Raw genomic sequence first — 14995 nt, 5'->3', positions numbered from 1 at the left:
GCATATGAAAGGTGGCTACACTGAGCCACTGCGCCAGAGATTGCGCCAAAGAGTATTATTCAGCCGCCTCCACTGGCAGTGCTTGGGGAGAACTCGTAGCAGTGAGTGTGCTGAGATGTCGTAGTGAAAAGTGCTTGTTGAGAACTCGTAGCAGAGAGTGCTTGCTGAGATGTGATACTGAAAAGTTCCTGTTGAGATGTGATAGTAACGAGTCGGTGTGGAGATATATTGTAATGATTAGAGTGCTTTCGTCAATATATGAAGGTAAAAGAAAAAAAATTTTTCCTTTTCTTTTTATTATCTCAATGTCTTAAATAATGTGTCATTACAGGTTCAGTCAACAAAGCATCTGGCTTGTGTTCTTGTATTAGAGTGTAATTCTGGGTTTCTTGCGCAATTATAGTATTTCTAATTTTTTTTATCACGTCAGTATAAATGGTATTTGAAATTTCTTGTCTGATTGAAGAAGAACCGTGCCAGATGTGTACGTTGAGTCATACTTCCACACACAGAACAGTTACACTTGTGTTTTGGTATCGTAGGTTTTATAGTTGCTGGGGACTTAATTAATTAATTGTGTTAACGAAAATTTTCATTTCATTCTTTGTTGTTGTTCCATGCAGTCAGATTGCGGACAAAAACTAGTCAGGGCCAACCGTTTACGAGACACAGCGTAATCGGACATACTGTTACGAATGAAAAATAAAAAATTGTTTTCAAAAATATTTAATTAAGCCCCCATGCAGAATGCACTCGCTAGAGGGGTATATCAGAAGAGCATGGACAACATACAGTCTTGCGTTATCGGTTGAAATATAAAGCCACGAAGACAGCGCACAACCACAGGCCTTGACACAGATAAATATGGCGGTTGCTGTCCAAATTACGAGCTATGTGAATCAGAAGTGATCATATTATGTACTCAATGGCTCCTCATATTGTGGAGCCAGGTACTGTATCGTAGAACGATGACGAATGCAGTCTGGCAATGTACATTCTCCTCAAGCCTCCACTCGTGGATAATTTCTCTGTAATGCTGCATGCAGAAAAGGGTCTCGACCGAAAACACGATGTTGTGCCACTCCAGTGTCTAGTGTTCTTGTGTTCTTGTTCAGTGTAGCGCTGCCGACATATCTCTCTCTCTCTCTCTCTCTCTCTCTCTCTCTCTGTACTGCCACGTCACGGGAAGTCGCCGCAATAGTCGTCGTGTCCAGACGTTGTCGCTCGGGTCGTGTTGATACGTTCTAAGACTTAAAAGAAAAAAAAACTCACCACGAAGGAGTTATGCAGACTGATCATAAAATGATATTCATACGTGTATAAAACGAAAATGCAAAATTATAAACTTCGGCGGCCGATGGATAAATGTGTGTTGCCGCAGCGTAATTTCACCGCGCAGTTGATACGGACGGTAAACAGGGGACATGTTGATGCTAAGGCATGTCAGTACTAGGGCATTAAGTCTTTTCGAATTTCATTCCGTGAAATGAACTCCGCTGGATATTAACTATATCTCACAGATAGGCGCGTGAACAGTATACACTGCATGTAGAGGAGGATATGGTTCCCATGGATAAATTCAGAATTGTGCTATAGTGTACTTTCTTTAAAGATGATATCCCCAATGAAATGTCACCAAAACATTCCCCAGACCATAACGCTGTCTCGTCGTTTTCTTCCATACGTTTCATGCCGTACACATCAACGGCTATCTGTCCGACGGAGCGTAAAACGTGAATCACTCAGTGGACGTCCAGGTGCGGTATTGACGAGCAAATTCCAGCCATCTTTGGCGATGAACAGCAGTGAACATGGGTGCGTGAACCTTGAGCCTCCTGCGGACGCCCATACCAGTAACGCTCGCTGAACGGTCGTTGAGGAAATAGTTTTAGTTGCCCCTTGATTCAGCTAGGCTTTTGAGTACGTACGTGTAATTTGGATCGTAGAAACCAGTTTAAGCGATCAGAAAATCGCTCCACATTTGAATAGGACTGATGCCACTGTTCGACAATGTTGCTAGGAATTGGTCTAGACAGTCTAGAAAGAAGCAGTCAACCTAGGCAGCCGACAGACTGTGAGGCCTCAGAGAGGCACTCATCATTACCATCAGTCCGAAGTGCAACTGGTGCTTCAGTGACTACAAGCTCCAATAATAGGCGACTCGGACAAAGGGGTCTGAGCTCACGGTGCCCCTCGACTACCACTGACCTCTGTACGCAAACAAGTCATTTTGCAGCGTCGTTGGGCACTTTCACCCAGTAGAATTTTCGAACTGAGTGCAGATGACCCGCGAAGACGTACATATAGACGCTCCAAAAAGCGGTAGGATACCAACCTAACTGTCGCCTCCCATATGGTTCAAATGGCTCTGAGCACTATGGGACTTAACTTCTGAGGTCATCAGTCCCCTAGAACTTAGAACTACTTAAATCTAACTAACCTAAGGACATCACACACATCCATGCCCGAGGCAGGATTCGAACCTGCGACCGTAGCGGTCACGCGGTTCCAAACTGAAGCGCTTAGAACCGCACGGCCACACCGGCCGGCCCCTCCCATATGGTCCAACAACCAGGTGTGATATTCTGGAGTGCTGTTTTATTTCACAGCAGGACCCCCTTGGTTTTCATTCGCGTTATCTTTACAACACAGTGGTTCGCATTCTGCACCCTGTTTTGTTGCCATTGATGATAATCCATCCTGAGGTTATATTTCAGCAAGATAATGCCCACATGAACAATGCGAGGGTTTCTACTATTTGTTTTCGTACTTGCCAAACCCTGCCTCCCCCCATGAACCATGGACCTTGCCGTTGGTGTGGAGGCTTGCATACCTCGGCGATACAGATAGCCGTACCGTAGGTGCAACCACAACGGAGGGGTATCTGTTGAGAGGCCAGACAAACGTGTGGTACCTGAAGAGGGGCTGCAGCCTTTTCAGTAGTTGCAGGGGCAACAGTCTGGATGATTGACTGATCTGGTCTTGTAACACCAACCAAAACGGCCTTGCTGTGCTGGTACTGCGAACGGCTGGTATTGCAGCTTTACTGTATGGTTAAATGATGATGGCGTCCTCTTGGGTAAAATATTCCGGAGGTAAAATAGTGCCCCATTCGGATCTCCGGGCGGGGACTACTCAAGAGGACGTCGTTATCAAGAGAAAGAAAACTGGCGTTCTACGGATCGGAGCGTGGAATGTCAGATCCCTTAATCGGGCAGGTAGGTTAGAAAATTTGAAAAGGGAAATGGATAAGTTAAAGTTAGATATAATGGGAATTAGTGAAGTTCTGTGGCAGGAGGAACAAGACTTCTGGTTAGGTGAATAAAGGGTTACAAATACAAAATCAAATAGGGGTAATGCAGAAGTATGTTTAATAACAAATTTAAAACATTGGAATGCGGGTAAGCTACTACAAACAGCATAGTGAACGCATTATTGTGGCCAAGATAGACACGAATCCCACGCCTACTACAGTAGTACAAGTTTATGTGAAAACTAGCTCTGCAGATGACGAAGAAATTGATGAAATTTCCTCACGTGCTCATGCCAGCAAATTTAGCACAACGTGTTTCTTGGTGCTGAGAACAATGAGTCCCGTCTGTCGACAGTTGTAAATTTTGGCCCTTTCATTGCCAACTAAAACTTTAAAGTCTTTCTGCATGGTATTATAACGTCCTTTCATAGCAAATTTGCAGTACCCGTCGCTATTCGACTGCATAATATATACTGAGAATTCTCATCGCTCTCATCTGTCATTCCCATTCATTTTTAACGCCTGGTGACGACAAATCGATAGACTGCCTTTTTTTGTGTAAGCAGCCACTGGATCCGTGAACGTTCTTCATACCATCAACAAATACCGAAGGATAAATAGCGCTGACACCACGATTCTGCAGAATTGGGGAGAGTTGTACCGATAGAAAAACGCCACACTGAATGCTACGTCGCTCTGTTTCGGGTAGTTCCGAGAGGACCGAGCGCAGCCGAGACAGCCAGGGGCTTGACCCACCCGCGGCCCGCACACCACGCCCGCGGGAAGTTTGGCACACAGCAGCCGGTCCTGGAGTAATTGGTGCATCATATTTTGGCGTCTGTTTCAAAGCGAATGTCAGTTCCTGTTCAACAGCAACAGGAAGAAAATTGAAGAAAATTGTTGGAACACCAACCTCACGTGGTGCAGAATTTAAAATTGAGCCGTGGCGAGCTGGCGCCAGTGTTATTTTGTTCATGTATCGTTGAGATCGATTGAGGTTGAGCTGAGCTATCTATGTTTTTCGCGTGTCTTATCTTCCGGGTTCGCGGGCGAGGCGATTTCGTTGTTAACCTTCGACGGGTAATCCTGGAGATCTCGTGACATTCGCTGGGAGGCGAGTGTCAACGGCTGCCGAACGAGCGTGATGACCGTTATATGTTGTGGTGAGAAATTGGTCGGGCGTTTTGGCGACATGGGCAGCTTGGAGATAAAAGCTCTGTGACTTCTCTGGGAACAAAACTTGAAGTGAAGCGGTGAAGCTGCGGAACCCGCTCCTTCGTATTGTATGAAATAAGTGGTCGTAATTGTGTTTTGTTGAGCGACGCACTCAGAGGCATTTAAATTTTATTATTATGGTGAGACTTCTATAGTCGACCTTTAAGATGGTGTGGAAGAGTTCAGTTGGCCTGGTTAAATTGTGGCCGTTATGTGAAGGTTTTCTCATAAGTTTTACTAGTGCTCTGTGTTTCTTGCAATCGAATGATTTTATGTTGGCGTTTTCAAAGACTGCACTCTATTAATACAGTTGTCCATGTGTAAAATGCTTAAGGTCAAAGTTGTGAATTTGTCAATAGTGTAACGTGTTCCTTTACACTCTTACCCATATATAGAGTCAAAGGTTCTGCAGAGTGTTTCTATGTTTCAGAGCTATTCGAAAGTATTCGTGATTCGCGCAAAAGCCTTTTATTGTGTCAGCGCCTTGGCGAGGAGTGAAATGCCATCCGAGGTATAGGCCTGGCAGTGTTTAAGAACCTGGGCCACTACCGGGAGTTGTTCACATACCGCCTTCCAAAGTTTAGTATTTATCTTCCTTCTGCCAAGGAGGGTTAAGCTGATAGATATGTAAATATATATTGTATGTAATCTGTTCTTATACGAACCTGTTTCCTTAAATATTAACGACTGGCAACTGGCTAAACTTTAAATTGCATAGCATCTGCTGAGTTCCTTGCGCAGCTCCTTCTGGTAGTCTTTTATTAACACGTCTGAGCATGTGAACATTCATTTTTAAAGATCAGTGTTTCTGCTGTAGTTTTTTATGCAGGTGGTTCTACCATGTTGTATAAGTGTATCTTAGCTTGGCACTAGTGTTGAAATGTCATCAAGTCACCCTTTATTGGTTTTCATTATATGTATTTTCAGGGAAATCCTACATGGGAGTTTGAATTTCTGACCAGAATATTCCAATAATATCGAAATGCTGTGAAAAGGGAAGCACAGCAAGACGTAGTATTTTATTCTCATGGGAGCAGTCTTGTACATTCCAACAGTATGAGAAAGAGCATTACCATCCTTGGACATACCTTTTCACGTTGGGCACTGAATGAACATGGTTCATTTTACATAAATTTTTCCAGTTACCTTTCGTTTGCGTGCGCCCGCGTTACAATGGGTGTGGATACCACTGTAGGAAGATGTTTGGAACTGCGCCTTGCACCTAGTGTTCTCCATATTTAAACACGCCTTATTTAATCATACCTGGTGATATAAAACAGTCTAAACAGTAAAGTAAACGTATATGATTACATATTTACGAAGGTGATCAATAAAGCTCAGTGACCCATTGAAACCTCACTTTTTTATTTGCTCGGCTAACAGCAGGTGGCATTAGTAAATCTGCCATGAATGTTTTGTTTGTTTATTTCCCGGAGAAATGTTTTCGTTTACTGTGTTGACTCACGCTAGCCTCACCAGATACATTCGTGTTAGCAGTGTTCTTGTAAGAAATAAAAATTCTCTTCAGTGTCCTCTACATTCTGTCAGTAACTTTAGTGTTTCTTGCACTGCCGTGTTTAGGAGATAAAATTTCCATTTCTGACGTCCAAATATGAAATTAACGTCCAGGTACCTCTAACATTTTTTTGTGATTGTTGTCACGCATGCGAAAACTAGTGAGAAGTGGATTAAGTGCACCGATAAGAAAAGAAGAACAAATAATCGGCGACGCTGGAAGTAAATGCTACTCTTGCAAGAACAGGATGGCACAGGAGAAGAAGTTGTGATGATTCGCAGCAAAACAGTCAGAAAACTGATGAATCACAAGAAGTTCAACCTGCAACTTGCCCTCGTTAGAAGTCTTCGTGAAATGACGTGGTTCAGAATCAACATAACACAAATGTACTAGCCTTTCAAAACGTTTCACAGATGTCCTAGTAAAAATGATATCACGTTCATCAACCTAAACGTTGGCTTAAATACCACAGTACTTAACTGGGCACGGTCCTGTTGATGTGGTGTGACGTTGCGTTCCTCCAACCTCTGAACTCACTTCGTCAGCTGATTATAAGAGGACCCACATTTTAACGCGGACTCTCAACCACTGGGAACAGAGTTGAAAGAGGTAACAAGCGACGGATGGAAACCATGGGACTGACCGGAGATCGACTGGATCGTAGTGTGAAACTTTACCTCTGAATCATCGCAAAACAGAAAAGAAGCGTCGATCCTTTGCACTTATTAGAAGTCTGCATGACATGGCCATGGTGAAAATCAACACCACCGTACAAATAAAAGGGAGAATATTGTACCTGAAGGGTGTACACCTAGGAACACATGATGTGTGGTCAGTGTATCAATCTAGTGACTGATTTTCGAATCACATGAAGGAACGCACACTAGAAACCGTCATCAGCAGTTTCCGAGATTTTATACTGTCTTTGAGTCAAGAGGTCACGTTTAGTGCTGCATTTGTAAATATTACGAGTTCCAGATATTTAAGTCCTGTATAATATATTAAATCTGTTTGATAGATATTCTTAATTCTTCAGTTAGAGAATTTTGTGGTGATTAAAATTTGTATATTTTTAAACTACTTACGTTACGTGTAGGGAGTTAAACAATACGTTGCCGGTCGTGCACCATCTCGTACCTTGAAACAGAAGAAGGAACACTAGGGAACTACTAGGGAACACGTGATTTTTGGAAGTAAACTGAGTTTCTTTAATATCTTAACAACTTTCCTTGTTCTGAAAATGGGTATTTGTGTTAGTTGCCAAGAGCTTGTATTTCGAAATGTTTTCAATTTGTAATTGTTTTTGTTAGTACTTCTTCTTAATGCGATTTGACTTACTGAATACTGGTGCCTAGCAGAGAAATAGTGTAATCATAGACAATTAAATGCAGTACAAACAAGAATTCCCTCTTGCAACACTTTTGAAGTTGAACAGAATATTTGTTGCTAGGTACATGGCCATATTTTACCTCATAACAGTTTTTCAAGCCTGCAAAAACTCTTACTTTTCCGGGGTGATTAGCATAATTGCAGAAAACGACTGCAGCCTACATAAATTAAAATGCTGTCATTTCAGAATGGAATAAGAAAATGTACAGAATTTCTGTTACAGAGCTGGATAGTGGTGAAAGTATGAAAACTGTTCCAAGGTATAACACTCTCTGCTACTGGTGGCTAGGAACGCTGTCACAGATATAGTTCAGTAGCAAAACAAAAGTAATGTCAGTGAAATACAGAGAACAAACACCAAGAATGAGGTGAGAGTGCGTACTGTGGCCACTTCAGCCGTTATAAAATACATGAAATGTATTCGCAGTTGCGGAAATGAACAACCGTCAATTGTATAACAGAATGACAACAATGAAAATTTGTGCCGGCCCCTGTCACCTCGATTACCCGCTTATCGCGAGCAGTCGCCTTTCCATTAGGCTGTCCGAGTGAAACTCGCGGCCAGACCCAAACTTGACACAGAATTGACGATATGTGGAAGTTTCGATCTGACCGTGAGCCGTGATGATGATGATGATGTTTGGTTGGTGAGGTGTTCAACTGCTCGGTAATCAGCTCACGTGCAATTTTTTCATACTTCAATTTTTTCACAGTCCAATATAGCCACTGTCACGAATGATGATGATGAAATGATGACAACAACACAAACACCCAGTCCCCGGGAAGAGAAAAATCCCCAACCGGACGGGGAATCGAACCCGCGGCCCCGTGATCAAAATGTTCAAATGTTTGTGAAATCTTATGAGACTTAACTGCTAAGGTCATCAGTCCCTAAGCTTACACACTACTTAACCTAAATTATCCTAAGGACAAACACACATACCCATGCCCGAGGGAGGACTCGAACCTCCGCCGGGACCAGCCGCACAGTCCAGGACTGCGGCGCCTCAGACCGCTCGGCTAATCCCGCGCGGCTACCGCCCCGTGATCCAGAGGCAGCAACGCCAGCCACTAGACCACGAGCTGCGGACGCCGTGAGTCGTCCTCGGATAACTTAATGGAAAGGCAACCACTCGCGATAAGTGACTAATCCAGGTTCGTGACAAGGGCCATTCTGATATACAACTGATGGTTGTTCCTCAACTTCATGAAATGCATTCGCAGTTACGAACACCGAATACATTTCATGAACTTAGGGATCACGGTGATTGTAGTGAGGGTAAGACTTACCTACAGGACTCCGGTAAGGAAGTTGTTCTCCGCCTGGACGTCAACGAAGGCGCCTTCCATCTGGAGCTGCACCTCCTCGTCGCGACTAGAGTATATGACATTCGCCGTGGACGCCACTGACGTCACCCCAGGTCCCTGCTGGCTCTTCAGAGGAACGTCGGCGACGAGTTCCGGCCGCCGCGGCAGCAGCGCTTTCCCGCGTGCTCCGCCCCCACCTGGGCCGTTAGTGACGTCACCGTCCGCCGTCTGTTGGCCGAAGCAGGGCAACACCTGCTCGAACTCCTTGCGGAAGTTGTCGTTCAGCCAGGCGTACAGGAAGGGGTTGTAGCAGGTGGAGCTCATGGCGAGGGCGTGCACCACGAAGAAGCACAGGTTGAAGTACTCCCAGCGGCCGGTCGACATGTACACGTCGTTAGTGAGGTTGAGCACGGTGAGTGGCATCCAGGAGACGCCGAAGATGGTCACCATGGCGATGAGCATGCGGTTCGTGCGCCGCTTGCGCTCGCGGTCCGCCTCCTCGCGGCGCGAATTCTTACTTCCGGGTTTGCTCCTGGCGCGGTCGCCGAGCTTGACGGAGACGCGCACGTAGCAGAAGGTGACCACGAGGAAGGGCAGCGCGAACTGCACCGTGGCGGTCAGTGCGCCGTAGACCTGTCGCGCGCGCTCCGTCGGCCAGTACTCTTCGCAGTAGAAGGCGCGCCGGTCCGAACGCAGCACCGTGTAAATGCCGTACGGAATGGTCAGCACCACGGACAGCAGCCAGATGCAGCAGATGATGGCCACGCACGTGGACAGCTTCATGCGCGGCTTGAGTGGGTACACGATCACGAAGAAGCGGTCCACGGCGATCGAGGTCAGCGTCAGCGTGGACGTGTAGACGCTGGTCCCCTGGGCGAAGGCTACGACGCGGCACAGAGCGCTGCCGAAGACCCACGTGCCGAGGAAGGTGTAGAGTGGCGTGAAGGGCACGCAGAGGACGCACAGCAGGATGTCTGACGTGGCCAGGTTTCCGATGAATAAGTTGGTGACGGTCTGCATGGCCCGATTGCGGCCCACCACGTAGCACACCAGCACGTTGCCCATGATGCCCAGCGCGAATATGCTGGTGTACAGGACGCAGAAGAGCGCCTGGACCACCTGGTTGTTTATAATATCGCTCTCCATGTCGACGCTGACGATCGTCGGCAGCGCTGTTGTTGAACTGGCGGCGAACTGACTACTACTAAAATTCGTGATGTTGGAAATATTCATCCAAGTGCCGTCTTCCATATTGTTTCCTTCTAAAGACAGTCTACGCCATTAGCCGTGGACCTGTGTACTCCTCTACTTAAAAACTGAAAGATTGTTACAGATCGTGACTAGTAATATAGCAGTAACCATATTCAGCACCCTGCATCGACGGGAAAACCTGAGGCCTGATACATCATTATATCTGATCTTATGCAGCGAAACATGACATGAAACTAGGTCGTATGGTAATGAAACGAATTGGACACGTGTACATTTGCCAACATAATTTCACTAAAATCTCATTTTTCTTACCGAAATCCACAGTGACTATTTTTACCACAATCCATAATCCAAGTATCCATCAATACTTCAATCATATGTTAAATATTTCAGGTAAATTACTTTCAGAAATTATTATCGCACGAAAACAGAATGCGTGTGGCTTCGTTAAACGCACTTTTTATTTCTGTCTACCGATCTTTCTGGCAATAGGACGCCTACTTCAGATGCACAAATTTGTCTCCCTCCCAGAACTGAAAATACCGAACGTCTCGGGAACTGCCCGTAGCACCTAGCCTACAGGTGGTTGGCACAGACGTCTGGGATGGAAAACTGGAGACTGATTTACATCGCGAGAGCTACCTGTTGAATTACCTTGCAGTCTGAAGTTTCGTTTAGTTTTACTGCACTTTGTCCGTCAACGGAGAAGTTCACTGAGCAAATCTGTGCAAACACTCGTTCTTGTTTATATTTTAGAACCAGGATGATGAAACGTCAGGCTGCCTGAAATATTTTCTTATGGGTAAAATTTAACAAATAACAAGAGTCACCTATAGTGCACTTCATTTAGCGGGCAGACACGTACTTCGGTATAATATGCACTCTTATTGGACAGTCGACGCTTTAGCTTTCAAAGTGTAAAGCTAAAAGGAAAGAAATTTAACGCAATGCACTGTGAGTTACGGATTCTGTCAGTTTTATGATAAAATGTATTGAATATTTCGCAATGCTTCGCTTCACTCAGAGTGTGACGACATTTCCGATTACTACATTCAGTTGGGGTAAAGTCAGATGTGTGTCATCTTAAAGCAAAGGCAGTTTCACATTGTATTGCAAAAAAGTGGAAAGATAACAGTCTAATGTCGATATGAAGCAATTAGTTGAGTTCTTTCTTCTTTATTGTTTGCTTTTCACTGCAGAAATTGCTAAAACGTGTATTAACGTGCGTCAAGAGGCAGTAAATTTTGTAGCAGCTGCTTATTAGGATTACTAACTACTGTTGAACACAACCGTGTAATTGTATGTGTGTGCACTTGGCGTTGCAGGAAGCAGCGTTGAATGGTCACTTTAGAACCTAGCGAACAGTAACGCAAATCGTTTCTGAACCTGGTTGGAGGAACGGCATTCGAACGCCGGTTCCTTTGGCTGTCGCGAGGTGCCCGCAGCACTGTGGCTTCCTCCGGGGTGCGGTGAGCTCGCGCGCAGGCGACGGCAGACGTGCGACTGGCGGGGTGAGTTGGTAGCGCGCTCAGCTTCCCCTACCCCGCCTACCTACCCCTGAACGGCGGTTGCGCAGGCGTCGCCACCTGTCGGACATCGCCGTATTCGTCAAGCGGTGCGAGCCGCGTACAGTATCTCTCTTTTAGCATGTGCTTCATATTACCTCATACGTGTTAGCCCAACACGTGTACAAATCTGATAAAGAGACTGAAATGAACACAATTGTTTATGAGGCATTCACATTTACAATACAGTGCGTGGCACTAAAATTTACACGCAGCTCTTGAAAGCACAAAACTATAAGCATGAGAATACTTACACAAGACGATTACTTCTTCAGCTTTTTTTTCTGTCTTTAGAGTATTGCAGTTTAAGAGAGTTTGCATCAGTCTCGTTTCACTTTTATTTATAAAGCATCATCATTTTTGGTTCTGTAAATATAGTATCCATAGTATGTTTCTACATGTGAAACTCGAGTTTCTCGCTCAGTAAAAAATGTTCAGTAGGTTTGATATTGCGGCAGTTCGGGGTCGATCTGATAGTGTATCAAAACGACTTACCAAAAAGAATCATCTGATTTGGCACGTTTATATTTCTGAAACTAATAAATATATACAATGAATTTGGTTTTTGGCGAACGGGAAACACAAAAATATTTTTTTCATACCTTTTCATAGGTATCCAATATGCCCCTTGAGGTGCACGGCATATGTCGATACGGTATTCAGATTGTTCCCACACTGCAGCCAGCATGCCTTGAGTTACAGCGTCCACAGCTGCTGTTATGCGATGTCTCAGTTCATTCATTGTTGTTGGTAACGGAGCAACATAAACAGAGTCTTTTATAAACCCCACAATAAATAATTACACACAGTCAGGTCCGGTGACCTTGGAGGCCAGTAATTAATGGCTGAATAATTTGGTCCAGTGCTACCGATCCATCGTTCAGTAATCCTTTCATTCAAAAATCCAGATGCCAATGTGGCGGTGTCCCATCCATTGGTAAATGAAGTTGTGCGAATCAGTCTCCAACTGTGGGAAAAGAAAGTTCTGACGCAGATCGAGATATGTGCTTCTGGTAAGTGTTCTCGGCAAAGAAAAGTGGACCATACGATGCACCTTTTCCCGTGAAACTGCACAAAACAAAAAAAAAATTGAGAGTCGCTCTCGTGTTGTACAACTTCATTTGGTTGTTCGTGTCCCGTATTTTCACATTATGACGATTCACCTTTCCATTTAAATGGAATGTTGTCTCGTCACTAAACACTAAGCGTGGAAGAAAACTGTTATCCTCCATCTTGCCAAGAGCGAAATTACGGAACTCCACACGCTGTTGTCTGTAATCTTCACGAAAAGCTTAATGTGTAAACCTCGACGCAACACATGCCAGACGGACATCGGGGGCATGATGAGCTGTCGCGCTACGCGGTGAACAGATTTCTGCGGACTCCTTGTGAAACTATGGTGAATGGGTTCGACGTCTGTGTCAGACACTCGGGGACAGCCCAGCGATTTGCCTTTATACGAACAATCTGTTTCTCGGAATTGTTCATGCCATCATCTAATGCTCTGTGCTGTAGGAGGATTCACTCCATACCTAGTACAAAAGCCACGCTGAACTGTTATTACTGACCAGCACTGACCGAAACGTAGAACACAAAATGCTTTCTGTTGTCCCGACACTACCTTTACTTCAACTGAAGTGGGTGCACACTGCTGCAACCTAGCGGGAACCATGTAAGACTCGAGAGTTTACTCTTTCCAACAATACGTTGTTCAAGCACATGCCTGAAATAACATAGTATTTATTATTTCTTAAAATCGGATGATTCTTTTTGATACACCCTTTATTCTTGAAGAATCAAGTTAGTCAAGATCACCAGTAATTCTTTTTATTACTATGACCGGTTTCCACAGATCTACGCTGTCATCATCGTATCTTATAACATTATTAGTTGCACATGCTTGTTGCAAGACTGAAAGTCACAAAGTGATGTTACGTCAAGTAAAACATGGCAGGGAACGTCAGCATGTCACAATGAAAATAACACAATTAAAACACACATGCTGTCCCAGAATACACTCATAATGTTACAAGATCCGGTGATTACACCGTAGATCCGTCGACACTGGTCATAGTCATAAAAAGAAATTTGATTCTTCAGAAACATTAAAAAATGTTCAAACATCTCAAGAGAATGCAACTGGGGACAAATTCGACATCCGTCAGTACTTCGACAGGTGAGCGCTGTGCAAGGAAATTTAAACCCTTAGTTGGCGGGGCCAAGTGACCAAGAACATACTATAACATGTGAGAAGACAAGCTGTTTGCAGTGTGTGTTGTCCTTCTAAAAACGCCGTATTATGTTCCTAGGTAGTTACATTTGTATCTTAAAACTGACAGGATGTTCACTTGTCGAAATCTTGGCTGCTGTCGAAAATGCCACTCGGGTCCATTTTCGTAAGTTGACTGAAAGCGTCTGTACATGTTACTATCAATAGAACGAACACAATTTCACTTATGAATGTAGTGTACAGTTTAGTTACATTGTTTGTAAATGTTCCTTGCACGTATTGAGCCAACAGGTTTCTCCATTACTGCTAGCAGACGCTGTAGTCGGAAAAACATGGTTGTACTTTCATCCTTCACGATTTCTTGGCTTTTGGGAACTCGAATTTTCTCTTGCTGCATCTGCGCTGTTTTCATTCCACGTTTGTCAACTTCATACAAGATGTCTTCATAGAAATTTTGACTTGGATTCACCTGTTTTGCATTAAGAACTGTGTTTATGTTAAGAGGGACATGGAAAGGTTGATGGAGTGGGGGAGAGGGAAAGTAAATTAGGGAGACAGACAGGCAGTGTGTCTGTGTGTGTGTGTGTGTGTGTGTGTGTGTGTGTGTGTGTGTGTGTGCGCGCGTGTGTGTGTGTGTGTGTGTGTGTGTGTGTGTCTGCGCGCGTTATTGCAGAAATTATAGCTTCTTGTAATATGCATCCACAGCAAACTCTTTAAACGAAGTACCTAATACTAGAAGTTTGATGGAGAGAAAATGGGGTGGGTGGGTATCAATTGCCATGATTAGGGACGGGGAAGATGTGAGGACATAGTACTAACAAGACATCAGTCATCCTCTTAAAGGAACACACTGGCCGTTTTTGGAGCGATATAGATTTGACGACCTAGAAAAAGGGTTGGATACTGTAAAACGGCACAAGGCGTTCAAAATTCTGAGAAATGTAGAAGTAAACTATAGTAAAAGACGGGTAATATGCAACACGTACAATAAACAAGAGGGAATAATAAGATTAGAAGAATGAAGTGCTCGATTAAAAAGACGCGGATGAAATCTTTCGCTCCTACTGTTCAATCTATACATCGAAGAAGGAACGGCTGAAACAAAGGAAGGTCAACAGTAGGATCATTATTCAGTGTGAACGGGTATCAAAGATAAGGTTTCTAGCTGAAGTTGCTATCCTTAGTGAAAATGAAAAACGTTGCCGTACCTGTTGAGATGAATGAACAGTTTAACGAATACGGAATATGGATCGAGAAAAAACTGAAGAAATACGAAAGTAATAATGAGTTGCAGAAACGAGAATAGC

General features: G+C 44.2%; 1 protein-coding gene across 1 annotated transcript; it reads right to left on the bottom strand.

The window, feature by feature from the left end:
- Positions 1 to 8663: 8663 nt before the first annotated feature.
- LOC124788799 (prolactin-releasing peptide receptor-like) lies at positions 8664 to 9827 on the bottom strand. Its single transcript, XM_047256080.1, has one exon. The coding sequence runs from the start codon at positions 9825 to 9827 to the stop codon at positions 8664 to 8666; it is 1164 nt and encodes a 387-aa protein (XP_047112036.1).
- Positions 9828 to 14995: the final 5168 nt, after the last annotated feature.

This window comes from Schistocerca piceifrons, chromosome 3, assembly GCF_021461385.2.
Source record: "Schistocerca piceifrons isolate TAMUIC-IGC-003096 chromosome 3, iqSchPice1.1, whole genome shotgun sequence".
NCBI classification, from domain to species: domain Eukaryota; kingdom Metazoa; phylum Arthropoda; class Insecta; order Orthoptera; family Acrididae; genus Schistocerca; species Schistocerca piceifrons.
This window is presented reverse-complemented; position numbering and strand designations above follow the sequence as displayed.

Bases quoted from the DNA above. Each gene is read 5' to 3' on its own strand.
- LOC124788799 (XM_047256080.1), bottom strand. From the start codon at position 9,827: ATGGAGAGCGATATTATAAACAACCAGGTGGTCCAGGCGCTCTTCTGC.